The sequence below is a fragment of the Periplaneta americana genome, chromosome 3, assembly GCF_040183065.1.
Source record: "Periplaneta americana isolate PAMFEO1 chromosome 3, P.americana_PAMFEO1_priV1, whole genome shotgun sequence".
NCBI classification, from domain to species: domain Eukaryota; kingdom Metazoa; phylum Arthropoda; class Insecta; order Blattodea; family Blattidae; genus Periplaneta; species Periplaneta americana.
Window position 1 is genome coordinate 160,818,421 of NC_091119.1, and position 22,586 is coordinate 160,841,006.

General features: G+C 34.9%; 1 protein-coding gene across 1 annotated transcript; it reads right to left on the reverse strand.

The window, feature by feature from the left end:
* Positions 1-1,923: 1,923 nt before the first annotated feature.
* LOC138697068 (esterase FE4-like) lies at positions 1,924-22,093 on the reverse strand. The gene is made up of 10 exons (XM_069822663.1): positions 21,896-22,093; positions 18,204-18,341; positions 15,668-15,827; positions 14,296-14,481; positions 13,395-13,597; positions 12,142-12,313; positions 10,851-11,023; positions 6,193-6,340; positions 3,771-3,903; positions 1,924-2,591 (listed from the first exon to the last, which is right to left on the reverse strand). Exons 1-10 carry the CDS (start codon positions 21,941-21,943, stop codon positions 2,399-2,401), a joined length of 1,554 nt encoding a protein of 517 aa, XP_069678764.1. The 5' UTR covers positions 21,944-22,093; the 3' UTR covers positions 1,924-2,398.
* Between the last annotated feature and the right edge of the window lie 493 nt (positions 22,094-22,586).

Here is a 22,586-nt window from a genome sequence, read left to right on the forward strand (position 1 = left end):
CTATATCTTTGTTTCGTTAATAACATGTCTATTTGTGTGATTTGATTGTATTTTGTTAATACACATGTGTAAAGTTTGTACTTAAACAGAAATAAAGACAATAAAATATTTTTATTACTTACATATAATTTGTTTTTATTTCAATTATTTTAAGTAAATGCAAATTACTGTTTTCTGGTAAAAGTATCGTTAAACTGTGCTATGTAACTTTGGTCATTGGCTGTAATATAAATATTGTTTATTTAATGAAAAATTGATTTGCAGAAGTTGTTGAGAATCAATAGAATGAAACAGTAATGGTGGTAGAGGCGGCAATGATTGTTGCACATGGACAATGACAGCAACAGCAGCAGTGACACTGTAGCATTAAATAGAAACGAATTTGTAGGCAGTAATGATCCGCCTGGGATATTTATAAGAGTCTTAAGTAATGGAGTCCTTTATTTCAGAATCAGTGTAATGTTGCATAATCTAAGTTAGAAACTTCATTATACTTTATGAATTTCTTGTCTGGGGTCTGTTTCATTAACTCACAAATGATATTAACTATCTTATTAGAGTCATAAAATAATCTACATGGGACAGTTTTGATTTATTGTTTCTTTCTTTAAGAAGTTACAAACCAAAAGTACATTTAAATTAATTCAAATTTTACACTTTCGAAGTCAGAATTTTATTGTATTGGTGCACTTACTAATAGAGAAATTGCTGCATAGTTACCTCTAATATAACGTTGCCATTTGAGTCGATGTATAAATCAGAATATTGAAAAACTGGAAAATACATATTCTTTCTTGCTTTTTCTCTCTATCATAACATCAATACTTGATCACGTGATAACATGCTATAAATTCCCCTTTACACATCATCTCTGTATTCATCCTCCACTCTTCTCGTCACTGGAACTCTCTGCCACCTGAAGTCAAGGGCTGCTGAATGTTGAAATCTTTTAAATATAAGTTTGAAAATTATCTCATGACAAGTTGACTAACTTTTACAATACAAGTGTTGTATGTATCTTTTTTATATTTGGTTATTTAACTACTAGGTTATATAGCGTTGTTAGAATTGATGATAGTGAGATAATTGGCGAGATGAAGTCGAGGATTCGCCATAGATACCTGACATTCACCTTACAGTTGGGGGAAGCCTCGGAAAAATCCCAAGCAGGAATCGAACCCACGCTAATGTGTGAGCTACACTGATTTCTTGTGTGTTTCTATGTGTTCTCTACATTTAGGTATTCTAATGATATTTACTTATTTCATATGTTTTTTATTTAATTTCTTTTTTCTACATTGCATTTCATGTTATGTCTTATCAAGTGAGAACTCTTGCCACATTGATTTTTTTCTTTTGTGCATGTGCGTGCATCTGTGTGTGTTTAAAATTGGGTTTATTGTATGCTACGTACTTCAATATCTTTTTATTATTATTATTGTTTCACATTTCTAATCATTGTGTATGTAAAGCGACTCATAAGATTAATATACGAAAATATTAATAATCAATATTTCATATTGAAATCACTCATATTACTCTGTGAAAAGATTTATTAAACCTACATACTTAGACTTCAACAAACAAAATTTGATAACACAATCTCAAGGGAAAAAATGGAACTCTCTGCATCATAATCCACAGTTGATTCCCGATTTACCAGGCAAATCGTCTGTAACTGCATTTAGATTGGCAACAGGCCATGACTGTTTGACCAAGCATCTGCATAGAATTGAAATATATCAGTCTCCTAACTGTCCATTGTGCAACTCAAATCAAGAAATTGATTCAGAACACCTCAAAATCTGTGCATCAGTGGCTAACCATGACAATATCTTGGAAAAATATTGGAGTGCAAGAGGTCAAATGACTTTATTGTCAAATGCCTGGCATTAGAAAACAATAACATATTCAAATCGCATGAAAAGAAGTGGAACATTTTATATCAAAATTCACATGTGATTCCTGCTTTGCTATGGAAATCTTCTGTAGCAGCATTTAAATTATTGATCACAGGACATGATTGTCTGGCCATATATTTGCGTAGAATTGGAATATATCAATCTTTAAATTGTCTGTTATGTGACTTACAAGGAGAAATAGATTTAGATCATCTTAAAATCTTTACATCAGTAGCTCATCTTGAAAATGTCTATAAAAATACTGAAGTATGAGAGGACAGATGGCTTTGTTGCCAATCGTCCGGTATTAGGCAACAACAACAACATTGTGTATGCATGTATCTCACTCATTTTGACTTATTGTTTACATTTTATTATGCTTTTCTTTTCTTTCTAAATTTTATACATGTGTCTCATCTCTATTGACTTGTTGTTTACATAGTATTTTGACTTCCAGTCGTGGCATTTCTTGTTACTAACATGTTCATCTTCTTTAACTAGTGATGTACCCAGCATGAAGATATTGCACTGTAATTTTGGTACAGTTCCTCCCAGAAAAGCATGCGTTCTTTCTTAAAGTTATGTTGCATTGTGAGTTCACTATTAATGTCGAGATAGACTAAATCTGATTCTGTAACTGGTTTCCACACAACATTTTCCAGCAGTGGATCCATTTCAGGCGTGGGATTTCTGTAGAACAAAATATAATGGAATATTAATTATAATTAAAATGTCATTAATTTTCAGATTTGTAATTAATACTTAACATCTTATCCTAAAATTTATTTATTTATTTATTTATTTATTCATTTATTTATTCATTTATTTATTTATTTACTTATTTATTTATAGTCAGTTTTTAAAAATATGGACATATTTCAGTCTTGAACTTTTCATAAGATTACACAAACTTTATTTTAAAATTAATTTATAACTTAATTACATGGTCATGAAATAATACATCTTTACCTTTTAAAGTTAATATGCTGACTAGCAGTGAATTTACTCCATAATTTTTTTCAATTCATAAGGAATGTGTAAAGAGGAATAAATGAAAAGATGTTTGAAGATTATGTATAATATTGGAAGTAGGTTTAACTTTGTGATGAGCTGCATCGATATTTGTGGATGATTGGTTTTTAAAACTTTTTTTTCTCATACGAAATATGTATAAGCGGAAAATATTGTGATAATGCAAAAATGTTGAATAATGTCAAGGGAAAAATTGTTCTGGGGCCAGGTATCGAACCCGAGACCTTTGGCTAAATGCACCAATGCTCTACCAACTGAGCTACCCAGGAACTCTACCAGACACCGACTCAATTTTTCCCTTTATATCCACATACCTTAAAGTAGGCTGACAAACCATCAAACAACCAACACTGAGTGCACATAAATTCTTGCATAATTATTACAGCCTAGTTATTGTAAATAGTGTACAGTAGTATTTATTACTTTAAAATAAATAAAACTGGGCCTTATTGCTCACTGATATTATATAAACACAAGTAATAATGAATGTTTAGATAAAATATTGATTCATGTCAAATTTAATGTGTCCCGGTTTTTTATTTTTAAAATTTGGTCACCCTAGCCTACCCCTCTGTCAGCCCCCACTTTCACTAGCCTACCTCTCTGTCAGCCCCCACTTTCACTAGCCTACCCCTCTGTCAGCCCCTACTTTCACAGCAACTTTCCACCCTTATTTTGGTATGAAATTGATGTCGACATTCAGTTTTTCTTTTGGTTACGGCACATATGACTCGACTAAAAGACAAGTACGTAAATACATTTGTACCTTAACATGGTAACACAATTGTAAAAAAATACCTTTACACCTTTCAGTTTCAGTGTTTTTACGGTATTTACCCTGTTTTAGCAAAGTTAGTCCATAATTTGACCATTCTCATCGACGTCATCAGTTCCGGAGACCCAGGCACAAATCGTCTATTTGAAATTGTTCTTCGAAATAAATACGCCAAATCATCAGCATGGCTAGCTCCTGTAATAAAAGAAAATTGAGATTCAGTTTGTTAGGGTCTATTACTACATCTCCGTGATTGTACAATCCTTTAATAATACAAGATACAATGTCTTAAAATAATTCCATTTTCATTCCATATTTGAACATTTCTCATACTTTGGCAAGATTAAAATTATTATTATTGAAAGGAGCTGAAAATTTTGTAGTAGCGAAAGACAGAATTTGTAGTAGCGAAAGACAGAATTGTGTTAAATAGGACTACTCGTTCAATAAAATGGCGATTTTTAATAAGAATGATCATCTGTTTCTTTGGGCTACTTATTTTGAACCTTCGAGTGGAAAAGTTTGGAGTGGAATAAGGAGAGGTGTTCTGATAAAATTCGGACTTCGGAAATGTGAAATTTGGATTTGGATTAATTTAAATGTATTTTCGGCATGAAACTTCTTAAAGAAAGGAACATTGAATCAAAACTGACACATGTAGATTTTTGAGAAAGCTTAGCTCTGCAGTTGATTGATGTAGGGACTAGCTCACTACAGAAAAGAACTCTACAAGATGTGCTTCAAAGATAACAGTAGTGGAAGACACATGCTCTTTCCACTGTCAATGAATGATGGCAAGCACAGAGTGTAAAGAAAGTGCTTGATTTGTCCCATGGTACGGAAAAAGCAAATAAAAGCCAGCTATAACACTTTTAAATATACATTTTTTATGGTACTCGACTCATATGTGACTAGTTCATTATAGAGCTGTTCTGTTCTAGTTTCCAATAATGCTTATTTTGTTAAATCTTAAAAGAAATTAATTAATTAAGCTAATCCAAAAATGTACATCATATGTGACTAGTTCATTATAGAGCTGTTCTGTTCTAGTTTCCAATAATGCTTATTTTGTTAAATCTTAAAAGAAATTAATTAATTAAGCTAATCCAAAAATGTACATCGCATAACTTTTATTTCATAACTGAGTCATTGCCAGGTACTTTATCAATAAAAGAATAAAATATATTTCTGTTAGTGATAGTGATAGATTTATTGATATTAGCTCACAAAAGTACAAACTTAATAATTTAAAAAAATGATCTATATACAAAAGTAGTTATACATAATAAATATACAATTTCCTAAACAAATTAATTTATTGCAAATCTCAGTAATTATTTCTTTAAACTTGCACTTACGTCTAGTTTTAGTGCATGTTTAAAATAATCGTGATAACTATTAAACCTTTAAAATTTATTTATCTGCTCCTTTTCACAATTTTCTACTATGAACATTTTTAAATTAATTTTTTCTTCATTTTTTTTTTATTTTTTATTTTAAACATCTAAATTTATTCTGTAACTTCCATATTTATGTTTAATTATAGGTTCACTTATGCCTATTAACTAATTCTTCCATGTCATCACACTGCATCCAGGTTAGCAGTTGTTGACATATAGCCAGCACACTGCAATAGCTGAATCTAGATTTCTGTTATTGGTATTCAGTTATTTCTGACTGAATAAATCACGTACTATAGTTGCGACGGTGTTATTCCCGGCGTATTCCTCCTCTTTGCTTACGTCTTAGGAAGTCAAGGCTGTATAAAGTGTAGGTAGGTAGTATCATTCGCCATTTTTGTTCTTTCGTTGCCATGCTACCATGTGAGGGATCTATTTGCTACACCGTTAAACATTATCATGTCGTAGCTCCTATGATAATAAATCAAACGCACTGTAATTCAGCAAATAATTGAGGGGCAAATAACGTCCACTGCGAACACCAACGAAAGAGCCAAAATGGCGGGCGATTATATTAAGTATTTATCCAGCCTTAGGAAATGCTTAACATCTTCATCAGCGAATCACAAGACGCACATGTTTAAATGTAGCCGACGTGCAATGTGATTGGCTGCCGGAAATTAGAGCGACAGGACTATAGTACTAGGTTTATGTCGTGCTAGAATGATAGGAGGAGAATTTTTACAAATGAAGCCCATATCCTTCTTGCAGTCTACAGAAGATCCTTTTGACACGACAAAAGCTTCTACAATCTATCATTAAGAACTTGGGAATTCTTCAGAACACTAGCACATTGCCCCATTTCTTAGCTTTCACCTCCATTTTCTTACTTTCACTTGTTGAAGAACACTTGAATCTTCTGATAACCTTTATGTAAACTTTTAATATGTAATTTCCCTTATGATTTGCTTTCAAGTTCCTTTTTTAATAATCAGGGATGTCTCGTCCATTGCGGCTTTTGAGGCATCATTTTAGACATAACCCAAGGCCCTACACTGAAGAATGTTGTGAAGTGTGAGCCTACCTGGCATTTCTGGACCTCCAAACCAGCGCTTTGATGACATAGATCCAGTGAAAGAGAGCTCATACATGTAAATGGGAGTTGTGGTTAGGGATGCTTGCTTCTGAACAGTGCAGTATATTCCATGAACCATTACAATATCAGTCACCATCTGTGAGAAAGTATATTAATGTACAGTAATTAATTTTTAATTTGTAAAAGATACATCTCATATTCACTATTCGAAAAAAAAAAAAAAAAAAAAAAAAACATGCATATGTTAATGAGTGAAGTTAGCCAGTAAAAATCCTTTGTTTCAATTCCAGTGTAGTACAATGTCTGCAGCTTGAAAAAAAAGCTCTGTATAGCAGTACAACAACAAATTTAAAACATCTAGTCAGTGTATTTAATATTTTTTCATATATGAAATTGAGTGTCCTTTTTAAACTACACAACAAGTTGCAAGTAGACTGCTTACTGGCAACGACCATGCTTCTACCAGCAAAATGTATGGATGTAACTCCTGCACTATAAAAGCAGATAAGGTTGATTTTTATTAATATGTTACAGCAGTATGCACCCATTACATGGCAGTGATTGAAATAGTTTCTGGCTGCATCTGTTTCGAAATTTTAAAGAAATTCTGGGAGCTTATGACAGACGCTTGTGTTTACAAATTTAACGTGATCAACAGTTCATGAATAATGATAAAATTTGTCAAAATAAAATTGGAACTTTGCTTCCCATCACCTCATTTTCTTATTAATAAATTAGTGAGTATTACTTATTCAGGTGTGATATTATTACTGTTATTATTATTATTATTATTATTATTATTATTATTATTATTATTGGACAGGGCATGTAGTACGTATGGGCAAATCCAGAAATGCATATAGAGTGTTAGTTGGGAGACCGGAGGGAAAAAGACCTTTGGGAAGGCCGAGACGTAGATGGGAGGATAATATTACAATGTATTTGAGGGCGGTGGGATATGATGATAGAGACTGGATTAATCTTGCACAAGCTAGGGACCAATGGCGGGCTTATGTGAGGGCGGCAATGAACCTATGGGTTCCTTAAACGCCATTTGTAAGTATTATTATTATTATTATTATTACTATTATTATTATTCAAAGTACTTTGAAATCTCTAATCCCTTCTCACACTCCTCTTTTTGAGACAATACACAGTCGGTTTTCCCCGATCTCTGAAAGAAAGTAGAGACAGTCCTTCTGAAATAAGTTGTTTTAAGTTTGCTCCAATCACTTCAGTAGAAGGAGAAAGATCTTTTTCCACCATGAAAAACGTTCCCTCTGACAGGCGGCTCACTATGACAGTTGACAACTTAAAAAAAAGCATCTTGTGACATATAACCAAAGAAAGTGAGTAGGCCTACCATATGGGATAGTCTATTAAGTATTTGTCTGTTTTCATGAATAATAAATGCCTATTTCACTACCTATTTTACCATTTTAGTGCCTATCTGCCTGCCTATTTTAACTAAAATAAATGCCTAAACATTCGGGCCCTAGTAATGACTCTCGTTGGTAAATTTGTCTACATAACTGTATTCATATGGGTGAATGATGAACAGTCAAGCACCCGCCATTAATGTAATATATATATATATATATATATATATATATCTACATATCTACAGTATATTTTATTATAAAATTGTAATTACGTAACATGCCATATTGTGCAGTTACAAAATGGCATATCTTTCCTTCAAAATCACTTATTTATACAAAGTTATTGAATACTTAAAATAACTTTAAAACTACAGTTAACTCCGGTTATATTGAACCTTTATGGACCAGCACATTTCGTTCACTATGTCCGAGGTTAACTGAAACCGAAGTATCTGTTTTTATACTACTGACGTTGCTATACATACAGTATTAATGCCCGTTTGGGACAGACCATGTTCAATATCAGTGCTAATGTTCGCTTTATCTTCCAACTTAAACACTTTATGCTTCGACATCCTGATGTTCACAGATCGAAACTTGAATCTAATCTGGCCATGTAGGTAGCAGGCACTGACCGATTTCGCACCTCTTCCCACTGGAGGTATGCTACTGTGTACTCGACTTTGGAATTTCCCCAGGTTCACTTTTACAAAGATGCAGGAGGAAGGGTGAGGACCATTATACTCTAATCCTTCTTTTATTTACCCTTTGGTCATCATTCTTACTTACTTACTTACTGGCTTTTAAGGAACCCGCAGGTTCATTGCCGCCCTCACATAAGCCCGCCATTGGTCCCTATCCTGAGCAAAATTAATCCAGTCTCTATCAACATATCCCACCTCCCTCAAATCCATTTTAATATTATCTTCCCATCTACGTCTCGGCTTCCCTAAAGGTCTTCTTCCCTCCGGCCTCCGAACTAACACACTATATGCATTTCTGGATTCGCCCATACGTGCTACATGCCCTGCCCATCTCAAACGTCTGGATTTTATGTTCCTAATTATGTCGGGTGAAGAATACAATGCATACAGTTCTGTGTTGTGTAACTTTCTCCATTCTCCTGTAACTTTATCCCTCTTAGCCCCAAATATTTTCCTAAGCACTTTATTCTCAAACACCCTTAATCTCTGTTCCTCTCCCAAAGTGAGAGTCCAAGTTTCACAACCATACAGAACAACCGGTAATATAACTGTTTCATAAATTCTAACTTTCAGATTTTTCGACAGCAGACTGGATGATAAAAGTTTCTCAACCGAATAATAACAGGCGTTTCCCATATTTATTCTGTGTTTAATTTCCTCCCGAGTATCATTTATATTTGTTACTGTTGCTCCCAGATATTTGAACTTCTTCACCTCTTCAAAAGATAAATTTCCTATTTTTATATTTCCATTTCGTACAATATTCTGGTCACGAGACATAATCATATACTTTGTCTTTTCGGGATTTACTTCCAAACCTGTCTCTTTACTTGCTTCCAGTAAAATTCCCGTGTTTTCCCTAATCGTTTGTGGATTTTCTCCTAACATATTCACGTCATCCGCATAGACAAGCAGCTGATGTAACCCGTTCAATTCCAAACCCTCTCTGTTATCCTGGACTTTCCTAATGGCATACTCTAGAGCAAAGTTAAAAAGTAAAGGTGATAGTGCATCTCCTTGCTTTAGCCCACAGTGAATTGGAAACGCATCTGACAGAAACTGACCTATACGAACTCTGCTGTACGTTTCACTGAGACACATTTTAATTAATCGAACTAGTTTCTTGGGAATACCAAATTCAAAAAGAATATCATATAAAACTTCTCTCTTAACCGAGTCATATGCCTTTTTGAAATCTATGAATAACTGATGCACTGTACCCTTATACTCCCATTTTTTCTTCATTATCTGTCGAATACAAAATATCTGGTAAATAGTTGATCTATTACGCCTAAAACTACATTGATGATCCCCAATAATTTCATCTACATATGGAGTTAATCTTCTCAAAAGAATATTGGACAAAATTTTGTACGACGTCAACAAAAGTGATATTCCTCGAAAGTTGCTACAGTTAGTCCTGTCCCCCTTCTTGAAGATAGGTACGATAGTGGACTCCTTCCATTGTTCTGGTACAATTTCCTTTTCCCAAATAGCAAGTACAAGCTTATAAATTTCGTTAGATAATGCGCTTCCACCCTCTTGTATTAATTCTGCTGGAATTTGATCGATACCTGGAGACTCATAATTTTTCAGATCTTCTATCGCAATTTCGACTTCAGAAAGTGTGGGTTCGGGTATAAATGGCTCAGCAGTTTGTATTTCAATTTCGTCCCGATCATTTCTATTTGGCCTATGTATATTTAGTAGTTGTCCAAAATAGTTTTTCCATCTGTTCAGGATTGAATGAGCGTCTGCAAGCAAGTCATCATTCTACTCCCTTTTATAAAAGAAAACACTTTTTCTTCCTATTCTTCTAATAACCTCTTTTAATGGAGTCAGAACTACAATCCTTACTTTGTCCCTCATTGCGTACAATATTCTCTTTAACATGTTTCAAGCTGTCCAGGAAGCTGAACAAATCCTTTGTCTTTCAATGCACTTAAGGAGTAGAAGATTTGAGATTTTGTTCTGAACATATTCTTGGAAGTTTATAGGAGAAAGGGTTTCCTGAATTACCATTTTGGCCATTTTGAAATTACATTTTCTTGGGGGCGTTCTAGTTTTAGGTTTATTATAACCGAAGTGAGGGTTCACTATAAACGAAAATTTTAATGCATGTGGGTCGGGACCAACGATTTAGGTTCACTATAGCCGAATGTTCACTACAACTGAGTTCACTATATCCAGAGCTGACTGTATTACATAAGCATGTGGTCAGATCTGCCAAGAAATGTACTCATATTTGTGTGCATTTCATTGTCAAACACAAATGAAATGATCAGCTGTTTTTGACCTTTTGTCAGCTGCTTATATCAATTATTATCTTATTTGTCATAGTTTAGTCACATGAGAGAGAGAGAGAGTTAAAATTGAAAATCAGACGAATCTTTACCTTCTTGTACCAATACATTATATACCAACTGTAACATCTCTCTTTCCCTCCCCCAGTTTGGTGCCCCGAAACTTGCCATCCTGTGTGCAGACATAGAAATAGAGACCTGAATACGAAGTAAAATTTGTAAAATTGCTGACAAATTTAAACATATTATATACTTACGTTAATGTAACCAAATACGGTTTCATTTGAGGTTTGTGCATTACTGAAATAAGCTTCTTTGACCTTGTCAATAGCTGTGCAAATTCCTTTGTTCACATCACATCCCTGGCCTCCCAGCAGTGCTGCCACATAGTCGTCAATTTCTGTATTGCTCTTTACACTCTGCTTGATACCTTTAAAATAGAAACAAATGTATCGTGAAATCTGAGTCTCTGTTTCCTTGTCAAATTTAACTATGTGCTCTTGTACTGCAGAGACGTAGAATAAAATAATAATTAATTGGTTAGTTATTAATAATATCCCAGATCACATATAAGTATAAAACACACACACACACACACACACACACTCACTCACTCTCGTGCATACATATACAGAGCGTTTGCCTACGGGTGGGGCCAGGAAAGCGGCCTGCCTGCGGTGTCGCTTGCGGGAATCGTCTATCCGTAAGCTTCCGCTTTCTATACTATACTCTGTACGGTTTTAATTTTAAAAGTTTAGCAGCAGTAAAGACTGATGTTTTTGAAACACCAACTTCCTGTGAAACACGTCTTAGAGATTTATTAGGAGAGCGTGTAAATGATGCACTGATTTCATCAATTTTTTCTTTCGTCTATACTCTTCGTTTTCGCTTAGGAATTGTAGCATTTATCGACCCTGTTGATCTTAATTTGTTAACAGGACGTCTAACAGTTTCTCTACCCTGAATTGGAGCACCCGGATATTTCACTTCAAATTGCCTACGCACCTCTCTATATGACTCTGTTTTCACATATGCATCATACATAAAAACTCTCTGTTCAAGCGTGAATTTTGCGTTTTGCATTGTTAACAAATTTTACACACACGCTGAATATTTAAGCAACTGTGTCAAGAAACTGTACGTGTTACATACTGCAACATCTGGCTCACAACTGATAACTTGTCGACCTTGATGTCCTTGATTGTCGAGCGTGTCTCAACAACTGCGCGCACAAAGCGGCGTATCAGTACATGCCGCTTTCCTGGCCTCACCCGTAGGCGAACGCTCTGTATATATAGACACACAAAAAAAAATACACGCACACACACATTTGCGTATATTTCCTGGTCTGAAATCATTAATTTTTCAAGTAGACAAAATGCAATATGAAAAGTACGGTATTTTTAATTCGATGAGAGAATACTAGTGCACTAGCTTGTTCAGAAAAATCACATGGTACAGTAAAGACAAAAACGTTGTTATGAAGTGTGACGTACTCGCAAATTATTCTTATTTCCTGATTTGTTTGTAAGAAAGAATTTATCTTACCTTTTGAGAAAATGATTGCTTCATACGAAGTGGCACCTGAAATGTAAGGAATTTTTTGAGCCTTTCCATCATTAAGGAGGTTGATAGGTAAATCAGGAAGAAATATCTGATTATCAACAGCCATTATGTCTGTAGTTGGGCGAAATGGCATCTTCAGGTCCAGATCTCCCCACTGAAAGGGATAAAAGATGTGTAAGTCTAAGACGTAGGCAATAGAGAAGGTCATTCGGCTACGATTATAACAGAATTAATTATTCATTACATTTATTTTGTTTAGGATATGTAAACGAATTATACATATAGGGCCGTATTCATAGACATTTTTAGCGCGGGCTTCCGGTGGATGATCAGCGTTTCTCGTATTCATAAACCAGTGTTAGCGATAGGATATGATTTGAATTCTGTACAAGTAACCAGTGGATAGCCGGGGCTAGCTTAGTACTATCGTAGCGCGTGCTGCGAAATGTCTATGAATAGCACACCCCTAAGTATTTGCACAGTTGGAATATGCCATACTTTAATTTATTAATAATTGCAGTGAATGAGCCAAAATGCAGAACTTCTGTTGCAATATTTTGCGTTTCCTGGCTTGAAGTAGTTTTTATATTAATAGTGGATTTTACTCTTGGACTTTACTTAGACCGTTATATTTCTTCATAGACGAAGGTTTCGATATATGCTCTATTGAAGTATACAGTAATATTCGACGCCATGAAAATAATACCACAAGTATTAAGATCTGTTGATTAATTTTACTTGATTGGTCGTTCATTGCGATTGGTCTCCTTAATTTGTTTAATTTATTTGTTTGGTTGGTTGACTGATACATTTGGTTGACAGGTTTTTTTAGTTATGTAACGACGCTGTATCAACTTCTAGGTTATTTAGCATCAATGGGATTACAGATAGTGATATTTTGCAATATGAGGCCGAGAATTCGCCAGGGCATTAGCTGCCATGCGCCTTACAATTGGGGAAAATCTCTGAAAAAACCGGTGGCCATTGATAAAGTCATTTATAGAATTGAATGATTAGCGTAAGATAGATTGATTTTGTAAGTTGAATGAATATACGGAAGCTTAGATGGATGGGCGGACGAACGAATCGTTGGTACATGGACGAATTGGAGAGGTACCGTAAATATCTATTGAGTAATTTCATTAAAAGTTAAGAAAAAAAAAAAAAAAAAAAGAAAAACGTGTATGATTAGCCTATTACGCAACTGCTTCGGTAGTAGCAGAGTCGGTACTTACTTCAGACAGTAAGCCGAGTTGAGCTTCCATGAGCCGACTAGACGACAGCTTGCGCAGTTCTTGAACCACCTTCTTAGGATCAGATGGGTCTATTCCTAGTTCTTGCAGATAGCTTATGGCAGATTTCATAATTCTGTCAGGCGTGAAGAATCCCCACACGTTCAATGGAGAGCCACTCTGCGAGATAGCGCGTTGAAACAGACCTTGAGTGTCGGCACATAAAAGCAAATGTCAAGACGGAATAAATACAGTTATTATTATTATTATTATTATTATTATTATTATTATTATTATAGTTGGTTATTTAACGACACTGTCTCAACTACTCGGTTATTTAGCGTCGATGATATTGATGGTAGCGAGATGGAATTTGGCAAGATGAGGCCGAGAATTCGCCATAGATTAAGTGACATTCGCCTTACGGTTGGAGAAAACCTCGGAAAAAAACAAACCAGGCGATCAGCTCAAGCGGGAATCGAACCCACAACTCCAGACGGCAGACTGAGCTACGCCGGTAGTTTATTATTATTATTATTATTGTTATTATTATTATTATTATTATTAATATCAATATCATATCCTTATGCTTTTTATAAATTCATCGTTAACTAGCAGTTTCACTTAAATGAGTCAGCACTGTTCTATTCTCCAGATCTGACGACACTGTCTCTGATTTGAAATGCCAAGAGAATAGAAAAATAATACTAGCCTATCACCTTGTTGAAATACCATAAATGTTCTTATAATTTAGGTAGGCCTATATTTTTCTTTCAAATCCATGAATGTATGGCCTAGGAACCTGAAATTTTTTAACATGTTTTGCAAATTGTGGTACTAACTTTGTTTTCTTACTATGGCCTATGAAATGTTCGCGTGCTAGAATTTTTTTAACAGTACGTACCTTTTGACATAGGCGAAATCATGTGATAAAACACAGACGCTCCACCGGCGCTCTCTCCAAAGATGGTGACTTTTCCAGGATCTCCTCCGAATTTCGCGATATTTTGCTGAACCCATCGTAGAGCCATAACTTGATCCTTCATGCCAAAATTACCAGGAATTTCTTTGTTCTGTAGGCTTAGAAAACCTGAGGATGAAAGAAATACACGAACGGAAACTATTGGAAATTACATAAAAGCATTAATTTGTGACATTACGAGATGATGGTTAATTATTCTTTTCTGACTTCTCTGGTTACTACTGATGAGACATGGTTTCGTTACCGACTATAAACCAGGCAGTAAGCGGCAAATTTTAGTGTGCAAATAGGCCTATCCGTCATACTAACAGAAAGAAAAATGTTTAAGATTCAGTATACTCGTAATATTGATTGCACTCGTTTTAGAATAAATGAAACATTTTTAGGATAGACTTCGCATACGCTGCCTGTTCATTTGTCAGTTACCTATCGTGAGAACAGTTTTCCTGAAAGTGTAAAATTCGCCTTTTAAATGTCGTATTTGGTCTCCTATAAAATCATCAATCTCTTATTCTTTATTTTCTTTCACCCGACTTTTCTTTTGATGTAGACAAAAATGTATAGTCCTACTTTCTTTAGCTTGCACAGCAGTATTGCCTTCATTTATTATTTTTGTAACCAAACTTTTTGACACGCCAGCAACCATGTTAGCGAATCAGTAACGTTATACAATAGCTCGTGTTTTTTTTCATATCTTTTCATTGTTGCGTAATATTATAAACAGAGTGGCAAAAGTGTTGCGAGCATGTTAGTAAAATAAAAAAGGAATACTGTTAAGTCCAATGAACTGATAGACGACCTGTAGCAGCTAGTCACCCACTTAGCATCACCGACGTCTCTGAAGTTTCTCCCGCAGTGTGGTAGGGAAATACTTCTCTGCATATTCAGAATCTGCGAGTGGCTAGGTTGAGGGCCGGGTTGCTGCGTTGTGGTTTCTGAACAATCTATTTACTCAGTAGAAACACGCAATGCATTATTTTTTAAGTTGGTTATTTAACGACGCTGTACCAACTACTGGGTTATTTAACGTCGATGATATCGGTAATAACGAGATATTTGGCGAGATGAGGCCGAGGATTCATCATAGATTACCTGACTTTCGCCTCATAGTTGGAGGAAAACTCGGAAAACCCCAACCAGATAATCAGTCCAAGCGGGAACTGAACCCACGCTCGAGCGCAACTCCGTATCGGCAAGCAAGCGCCTCAACCGACTGAGCTACGCCAGTGGCGTAATGCATTTTAAAACACTAATAAAATAAATAATAAAGTATATTTTTACTTATATTACTCACCGAAAGCTCCAAGTCGATAATTGATAGTCACTACAACGACATCTTCAGTGATGAGAAAGTCTGGTCCATACCAGTCTCTGTCTCCAGAACCGAAATAGTACGCTCCACCGTGGATCCACACCATTACTGCTTTTGGAATGTCATTCCTTCCATTAGGGAGCTGTATGAACAAGAGTTAGATAACATTGAGCGTAATGCAGGTAGAGAAGAAGTGAGTCTCAAGTGAAACATAGATTAATTTGAATTCTTGCTACGTGGAGTTCTATAGAGATGCCAGATGAATTGAGTTGTATTATAGAATATGAAAAAAAAAATCCTTTTAATGGTTAGGTTAGGTTAGGTTAGGTACAGCTTACAGCAGTAAAATGTTTGGAAATATTCAACATTTTTTTCCTCCATTAGGGGAGAGTTGGGTAGTATCGGACATCGGGTAATATCGGACAGTGCGTTTCTTTCATCTACCACCAGATGGTAGTACCTGAATAACATGGTTACGTTTATGTATGCGACATTACAGAAACGTAACCATGTCATTCAGGTACTATCATCTGGTGGTAAATGAAAGAAACTCACTGTCCGATATTACCCGATGTCCGATACTACCCAACTATCCCCTACTGTATGTAGTACAATAATGAAAATTGATATGTGTAAAACACTGTTCTTCTGCTATATGAAAAAAAATATTTTTAAGATTAAAAAAAAATATTTATAATTTTTTTTTTCAAAATTCAAAACGGTAGCAGTTCATTGTGCAGTGATAAAGAGTTTCCCTCATAACTCATAAACTTGTTAAATTTTTAATGTTCTCTCTCTTTTATTTTATTGCTGAAACTCATGTTTACAATATCAGGCTCTTTCAACTACATTCTTAATAAATAATATGTTTTTATTTTGTGTTAGAAGAAAATACTGATATTTGACCATTTTTAAAAATGAATTTGTTTTTTGTCAGACAATCTATCAAAAGTAGAGAAGTGATTTTGCATCATATTGTAGATATGACATGTATAAATACACACAAAAAATTTCATCACAGAATGTTCGATAGTTTTTGAGTTGTGAGGGAAACGCTTCATCACTGCACAGTGAACTGCCAGCATTTTGAATTTTGAAAAAAAAAAATATATATATATATATAAACATGTTTTTAAATCGTAAAAATATTTTTATCGTATAGCAGAAGGACAGTGTTTTACACATACCAGTTTTCATTATTGTACTACATACAGTAATGGAGGAAAAAAATGTTGAATATTTACAAAAATTTTACTGCTGTAAGCTGTACCTAACCCCTTAAATGATTTAGCATAAATTACTATACACAGATATACAACTCAAGTTTCATTTTTCTGTGTCATGAATGCTTCTATAAAGAGTTAGGTACTGTCTTAGCACGTAGGACGCTTGGGTGGGGCCATCATATTACCCGGAATAGAATGGTATACATGTCCCACGCGCTACAGATTCCACTGTGAGCTCTCTCTCTCTCTCTGAAGAAATTATATCAGTTAATTTCCGTGTTCCATAAAGAAGTGCTCTTGTAAAAAATAATTTCGTTAAATTATATTAGCTACGCCCAAGTCCCGATTCGGGTGGTGATGAACTCTCGCTTCTCTCTGTACGCGTGACGTAAGCAAAAATGTTTCTGCACTGCTAGCAAAATGGCAGATGAGTTTGTTCAAGTGTGTGTTCATATGAAATCGGACGGAAAATTAGAAAAAATTACCAAACAATTTGTAATTGTCATTATATTTATTATACAATTAGAATAGAGAAGTCCACATCTGTGGAGTAACGGTTAGCGCGTCTGGCCGCGAAACCAGGTGGCCCGGTTTCGATTCCCGGTTGGGGCAAGTTACCTGGTTGAGGTTTTTTCCGGGGTTTTCCCTTAGCCCAATATGAGCAAATGCTGGGTAACTTTCGGTGTTTGACCCCGGACTCATTTCACCGGCATTATCACCTTCATCTCATTCAGACGCTAAATAACCTAAGATGTTGATAAAGCGTCGTAAAATAACCTACTAAAATAAAAAAAAAGGAATAAAGTATCTCCTACCCCTGTATACACATTTTTTTTTTCTCGAAGAATTACATAGTTGTAAGGTGTTTTGCTGTCCGATTTCACATGGAATGCCCCGTATGTTCTTCATAGTTTGTTACACAGCTATTCATATTTTACAGTATTTTCAGATTAAGTCCAGAGCACGATAAAATAATGGGCTGTAGCGGTAAATAACAATACTAGGCCAATTTGATGATCAATTCGGAAATAAGTATCAGTGAGCGATACTATAATAAAAATCCGAACGCGCCGAACGAAGTTTTCCCGGTAAGTGAGCCCGGTAGATGGCAGAGCTGGCTTAGCCAGGTGGTACATTCGGTACTCAACTCATTCCGTAATGGATGCACAACGAGCCTACTTGGACTGCTGTGCGTAGAGATGTTCCCGTCATGCCATTTAGTTGACAATGTCGTCTTGTGTACTTCTAAGAAGACGTAAATACATTTCTTTATTCAGTTTATCCTGACGTACCTTAGGTGTATAGACGTTAAGGAAGAGACAGTCTTCATCACCTTCGATCGTGTATTCGAGACCGTTGTATTGCAGGCAAACTGAACCTTCCACACTAGCATCTCTGACTCCGCTCCATTTCCCCGGTGGCTGTGGATCCTAAAAGAATGATCACAATATGAAATAAATGTTTCATTGCTAAAATATTTTCATTCCTAAACCATAATTTTCCGTTTTCACTAAGGTCCAGTGGTCTTAAATCTCCTCAATGTTCTTTTAGGCTCAAAATTCATCATTCTGATTGTTCTTCTCAAAATTGTGAATGTCCCATATTATCCGAATCCTCAGAAGTTAAGTATTTAGGCATTACAATCGACCAACACTTACGATGGAATAAACATATTACATATTTATGCAATAGATTACGTAAAACAATTTATATCTTTGTTATACTTCGGTCATATTTACCAGTTAATATTTTATTTAGCTTTATTTCAATCCATTCTCCAATATGGAATTTTAGGATGGGGAAGTGCTTGTATTAATCTCACTCCACTAATACTTATTCAGAGAAGAATAATTAAAATATGCCTTAATAAACCAATTGATTACTCATCCGAATTTTTGTTCACTGATTTTAATGTTTGGAAAATTAAACAAATTTATTATATTGCCTTATTAAACTTCATATATAAAAATCGTAATAAATTCAAATTGTATCATCATAAATATGGAACTAAAAGATCCGATTTTCTACGACTAGAGGAACCAAAGTGTTTCACAATGGTACCTACTTTGGTCCAAGATTATATAATAAAATAATTGAATAATACCCAAATTTGGAAAATTTTAGTATCATAAATTTAAAAAATAGCGTCAGGAATTTAATTTTTAAAGAATACACATTGATTTAATATGTATATGTATTCGTATGATTTGAATTGTTAAAATTGAAATTGTATTTTTAAAGTTAATTTATTCCTATAATTTTTTTTTCTTGACCCACTTTGTGTCAAATAATTATCTTTGTTTGTGTTAAGTATGCGTTTAGGTAACTCCCTGAGCACGACTTTTTACTCCTTCAGGGAAGAATTAAGACTGTATTTTTATACATGTTGTTTTACTAACAATAAACAAAATAAACAATAAACAATTTGAAGCACGTTTAGATTATTATTTACAAAATAAGCCTTTAGAGATTAGAACACATGTCATTGTTTCAAGAGTACATAATAATGGTTTTGGAGCAAAATTTTAATTGTAGTGTGTTGTGATAAGAAATTATGCAGTCTTCAAAGTAAAGGCCATTAGTTTCTATGGTCTTGAGCCTCCTTTCAGCGAGATTTGTTATTCCGCGACTGTACGAGTTTCTGGTTTCTGATACAAAGAATTCTGTGATACCCATTTCAACAGCTTCTCAGTTTTGAAAATTTCTTCCGCGAATGGATCGAAACAAATGATAATATGAAGGCGTAAGATCAGGTCTATATGCCGGGTGTGGTAGCAGTTCGATTGCTCACAATTCCTGGGTTTTTCTCATGGTTGTTCGAGCGGTATGGGGTCTCACATTATCCTGTTGCAAGAGAATTATATTTCGATTAACTAATGGCTAGTACCTCTCTCTCAAGATTTCGTAAACTTCTAGCTGTTGAGAATAAAGATCCGCACTGACTGCATCCTGTTTGGAACAAACTTCCACGAATCACACCTTCAAAATTTCACCAGACAAACAAAATTACAAGTACTTTGGACCAGAAACCGATTTTGTTTAACTACGACTTTGGCAGATAGACGAGTATCAGCCACTGTTTTGAGGTGTCAGGGTTGCTGTAATATACCCATTTTTCATCACGTGTAACAATTCTTCTAAAAAAATAAAATACGCAATAATAACTATAGCGTCCTGTAAATTACATTATCAAAATCTTACAAAACACCAAACTTAAAAAAAAACGACATTATTTATGTGACTACTTAATAGTTTTGTTTATATTTAACAAAGTTGGTAAGCGGCAAACTTTTTTATTTTTCACTTCAGATGGTATTGGGGGGGGGGGTCAAAGCGAGAGAAATGTTGAGAAAGATTGAAAATTACTTTTAAAAGTGGTCGCTACTCAAAATCTTTATTGGTTTCCGAGTTATAGCGAGTTAAACAAAGGAGCGTTTTCGCTTGGCAGAGTACTCACAACTCAACCCTTTGTCTGTTGGAATCTCAACGAACATTTCTTTCCTGAGCCTTCTTGTACTTCGGCCAGAGTATAATTTATCCATCTCGAGCTGTTCTAAGCAGATGAATATCATTCACAGCGGTAAATCTCAAACGAAATGCCATGTTTTAACACCGAATTAGGCCTACGATAAACTTCGTTCACTTCCACGTTATCCGTCTAGAGCAGTGATGTCAAAGCAAGCGCATTTTTCTGACCTTGACGTCGTGCGCGGGCAGCAAGCGCTAAGTATGGAAAGAGAAAGGGTTGTGTATATGAATAAGCAACCTGTTGGATTAAGAAAACAGTGGTGCACAAACTTCAAACGGAACGTGAAATTTTATGTCGTTATTTTTTTATGTGGCTTCTTTCTGTTTAATATTATCTATATTGTCTGTAAAACAAAAGTACTAACACTGATTTCTTAATATTGCACTTGTGTCTTAAATCTTAATAACATAATAGAGAGTTAAGAAGGAATATTCACTTAAATTCCATAGTAGTAAAATATTATACTGTATTAAGTGGATGAAACACTTCATTCATAAAGAAAGTAATATTCCAAAGAAAGAGATTGAGTATGACATGATAAATTGGAATTTATATTGATGGTATCTTTAGCCTTACAAAAGTAATCAATAAACTAATCTAAACAATATTACAGTACAAAGCAAAGTTACCTGTATCTGTTTTAAGTGTAACTAATATTACATCACAAAACTCTTATTGCATTATGCTTTTATGGTGATATTTGTGAGCAACTTCCTATCATCAGAATATTAAATTATTTTCTGCAAATCTGCTGAAGCTATAGAGCTACATTTTTGCAACACATGGGTACGTATCTTTTGCTTATGATGTAACAGTAGTTGCTTTGTTAATTCATTTCCTTACAAACAATTTCCATGCAAATATTTTCAAAATTTTCAATACACTATCTTCAGTACCTAATATGTATATACGGTATATTAGATTTACGAAAACATTCTGTAAGGCTACTAAATAAATAGGCCTATACCTGAAATTTTCACTTTTTTAAACGAAAAGTTGAGAAAATATTTCTTTTGAATAAAAAAATCAAACTTGTGAAAAATGAGCATTAAAATTAAAACTTACATTCTTATAATACACTTATACCTCTCAGGCAAATCTAAAAATTAACAAGGATACAGTTTCAATAAGTTCTCTTCCCTTTATCTATTGAATCAGTGCTGGCCATCTCTGAATATAGCTCGACCAAGCGGCATATACCACCTCTTTCGTTTGTCTGTTTCCTTTCCGCTGTAAAGCGCTCAGGCTCTCCTGGGCTCTAAAGAGCGCGCTTGCTCCTGTGGGCATCAATTGACATGCCTGGTCTAGAGACAGAGGGCCCGCTATTGAAATAACTGAGGTGAATGACTCTGATTGGCTAGTTCATCAATGACGTCAACATAGCGTTAATCGTTTAGCGTACCAGTAGGGTGCGAAAACTCTCTATTATTACTCTGAGAAATGCAGCTGAGTTACCTTAAATCTGAGATCTCCTACAGGAGCTGCGGCGTAAGGAATTCCCATGAAGGCGAAATACGTCGTGTTATTTCGGATTGACGTGAGCTTCGTGCCCCTAAGACAGCCTTGTTGTAGCTTCACGACAACTCCACGGCGCTGGGGTGCGCCTAGTGACAAGACAGTAAGAAATAAAACCTGAAGTGTTAAATTAAAATACATCGTTTCCTGTACTCTTTACTTGAAAGTGACTGAGGAATCAGAAAGAAAGACTGCATAATCAATATTTTTTTCTGTCTCTTTTATAGTACATTCAGTTAGTCATTAAATTGTGATAGCATGCACAACGATGTAATGTATGCTAATTGTGATGTCATATAAAATGAAGGAATGCTATGATATGTACTTAAATGTTAAAGAACTGTGTATCAGAATTTTAAAAAGCCTACAATGGTATAAATTATATGATGTCAAGTATAAATCTTCGTTCATGTCCTTCAGAAGAGGGGAAGATGAGAAAGACCGATGCAGTGGTTTCCAACCTTTTGTCACAGTCTAGTATATACAGTCACGAAGCTCAACACATAGTAAATGTGCATCCATAGATAGTTGCTAACCACTAGGGTCGCTAATATCGCCTTATTACAGATAATGCGAAATAGTACCGGCACAGTCAATTGTTCCTAGCACCCTCAAAACTCAAGCTTCGTGG